The sequence below is a fragment of the Solanum verrucosum genome, unplaced genomic scaffold (assembly GCF_900185275.1).
Source record: "Solanum verrucosum unplaced genomic scaffold, falcon-dt-bn FXZP01000079.1, whole genome shotgun sequence".
Lineage (NCBI taxonomy): Eukaryota > Viridiplantae > Streptophyta > Magnoliopsida > Solanales > Solanaceae > Solanum > Solanum verrucosum.
This window is the reverse complement of record NW_026020368.1, coordinates 2,261,101-2,264,251: the sequence shown is the minus strand read 5'-3', so window position 1 is coordinate 2,264,251 and position 3,151 is coordinate 2,261,101. Positions and strand designations below refer to the sequence as shown.

The window sequence follows — 3,151 nt, the reverse complement described above, 5'->3', positions numbered from 1 at the left end:
CTCTATAAGTTGATGCATTTTAGTATGACTAATGCAATGAAATTTTTTTATCTTTTGATCTTAAAAAAAAAAAATTAAAAAGAAGGAGAAAACACGAAAATATTTCTTCTTTTAGAAGTTATTATACATTTCTTAAAAATAAAAATTTTGCATTACTTGATGAAAAGAATAATAATATTTTATTTAGAATTTTTTTTCATAAAGTGTGTAAAAAGAAAATTCAAAATATTTTACTTTCATAATACTTTGAAAAGTTACATTTGTCAAAATAAAAAAAAAATTATATCTTAAAAGTTTTTTTTACTGTCCAATCTGGACGAACTACGCACACCTGATTCTCACCTCAATGAGATATGTAGGCAACCCTCTTTGGGTTCGGTGATCTTTATTCAAAAATAAAAAAATAAAAAATCGTTTTTCAAAAGTTCAAAAAAAAAATGAAAAACAAGAAGCTTTAATCTTTATCAAAAATAAGTTTTTATTAATTTTCTTTTAATAATTCAAAAATTAAAAAAAAAAACAAAAGAATTTAATCTCAAAACTCTAAAAAAGAAAGCTTAGTTATTGAGTTTTTGAAAAAATATGCAAAGATCTTAATCATGTTCGCAAGCGTGTTACATACGCAATCTAAATCGGATATGATCAATGCATTATTAAATCATTTAAAAAAAAAAAACTTAAAATTGAAGAAGGTATAACCCTAACAAGCGTTATTATCTATGCACAGTTAAATTAAGGTGGTTGATTTGTGGTTAAGCTGGCATCCCATCCCTATAATACAAGGTCAAAAGGGAAAAAGAAAATGACTCACAAAAACGGAAATGAGTCGGACAATGATGAGGTCCAGAACCAGATGATGTCACAAGAAACAGTGTCAGCCGAAGAAATAAAGATACTGAGACAGCAAATGACAGAGATGTACGAAGCTTGGATAAGTGGACAAGCTCCACCGCCTTCAATCCGTGACTATCTAAATACAAATATGTCACCCCCTGTCCAAGTATCGATAAGTGATCCAATTTATCCACCTGAATTCGGTCCCGCATTCAATGTAGCTGGAACTTCTACGGTGCACCCTTTGAATACGCCTATGACAAGTAATCCACTATTCATTCCAACCGCGCCGACTAATATCGTTCAACAACCTATAATGGAGCCAAAATCCATCAATGATCCTCCACCCAAAGTTCAATATGATCGAGATTAGACTTCTGAATTGACTTTTAAAATTCCAGGCTCTTACCCTCACACTCATCAGTATAGTTCCCCTGTTGAAGCTGAAAAAGTTGTTGAGAACGAGGAACATGAAGAAATGGCTAAAAAAATGAAGAGTTTGGAACAGAGTGTGAGAGATATGCAAGGATTGGGAGGTCACAAAAGTGTCTCGTTCAATGATTTGTGCATGTTTCCCCATGTTCATCTGCCCATCGAATTTAAAACTCCAAAGTTCGAGAAATATGATGGACATGGAGATCCTGTAGCTCATTTAAAGAGATATTGTAATCAATTGAGAGGGGCTGGAAGCAAAGAAGAATTGCTCATGGTTTATTCTGGGGAAACTTTGATGGGAATTGCGTCAGAATGGTTCATAGACCAAGATACTTCTTACTGGCATATATGGGATGATTTGGCTCGATGTTTTGTTCAACAATTTCAATATAATATTGACATAGTTCCAGATCACACTTCACTTGTCAACATGAGGAAGAAGACCACTGAAAATTTTCGTGAATATGCTATTAGGTGGAGGGAGCAAGCTGCTAGGGTTAAGCCGCCAATGAAAGAGTATGAAATGATCGATGTTTTCCTTCAAGCGCAAGAACCGGATTACTTTCATTATTTACTTCCGTTGTTGGAAAAAACATTTGCTGAAGTTATTAAGATTGGTGAAATGGTGGAAAATGGCATCAAGTCTGGAAAAATTGTAAGTCAAGTTGCCTTGAAAGCTACAACACAGGTGATTAAAAATGGACCAGAAAATTTTGGGGGAAAGAAAATGAAGGAAGATGTAGCAAATGTTGTGTCAGGCACACAAAAAGGTCCAAGGAGTCCACCTTATCAATCAACACCACCTCAATACCATCACTATCTCCCTATCCAAGAGACACAATATTCTGTTATTCCACCTCAATATGCGGTTTACAATGCACAACAATATGCATACCCACCAAACTATCCTCAATGGCGAGCGCCAACATATCAAAATGTTCACCCTTCTTCTCAAAATTTTCGAGCACATTATAATCTTTGTCCGAGACAGGGATTTCAAGGAGGTCAAAGGCCTAGAAACAATTTCACACCAATTGGAGAATCTTACACAAGTTTATTTAACAAGTTGAAACATTTGAAGATAATAGAGCCGATTCCTCAAAATCATGTGGATCCACATACAAATGGTTTCAATCCTACAGCACGATGTGCATACCATTCTGATGCTCCAGGGCACAATATTGAAGATTGTCGTAATTTTAAAAAAAAGGTGGAAGAGATGATTGAAACAAAGATGATTGTGGTTCAAAATGATGACCCCCCAAATGTTACTAAGAATCCTCTACCGGTGCATAGTGATGTACACTTTATCGAGATGATATGTGATGACAAAGAATATGACAATTTTGAAGAAAAGATAATTGAAATTGGTAGAGCTTTTACGAAGGCTAACGTGCAAAGCAGTGGCTAAGAAGTTCAGCTTGGTGATTGAGAGACACTCTTCTTTTCTCTAAAAAGAGTGTATAGATATTTTATTTTGTCATCATTTCTACTATGCAATCATTTTTATTTTTAGTAACTCAAATTTTTCTATCATTTCTCTTATGCGTTTGTTTGTTGAGTCTTGTCGTAGTTTGGGTTATTATAGAGTTGTGACCTAAATTTAGTTTGTTGTCTTGTCACCAAGTCATTTTTTTAAATCTTTAATATAATCTTTATTTTGTGTCACTTTGATCCGTTCTATTTGGCATTCCACATATACATCTCTTTTCAATTCAATTTTGTGACATGATATGCGAGAAAATTTGGTCAGATCTTAAGATTATGTCTAGTCATGTAATGAATACATCAAAGGAGTCAAAAAAAAAAAAAAAGACTTAGACACTTTGATACTTCCTTTAGTATCCAAAAAATAGTTAAAAGGAAAAATTTCATCCAACTT

At 33.7% G+C, this 3,151-nt stretch overlaps 1 protein-coding gene across 1 annotated transcript; it reads left to right on the top strand.

Annotated features, from left to right (window-relative positions):
• Positions 1–802: 802 nt before the first annotated feature.
• Positions 803–2,680, top strand: LOC125837989 (uncharacterized). The gene is made up of 2 exons (XM_049517051.1): positions 803–1,097; positions 1,236–2,680. Exons 1-2 carry the CDS (start codon positions 803–805, stop codon positions 2,678–2,680), a joined length of 1,740 nt encoding a protein of 579 aa, XP_049373008.1.
• Positions 2,681–3,151: the final 471 nt, after the last annotated feature.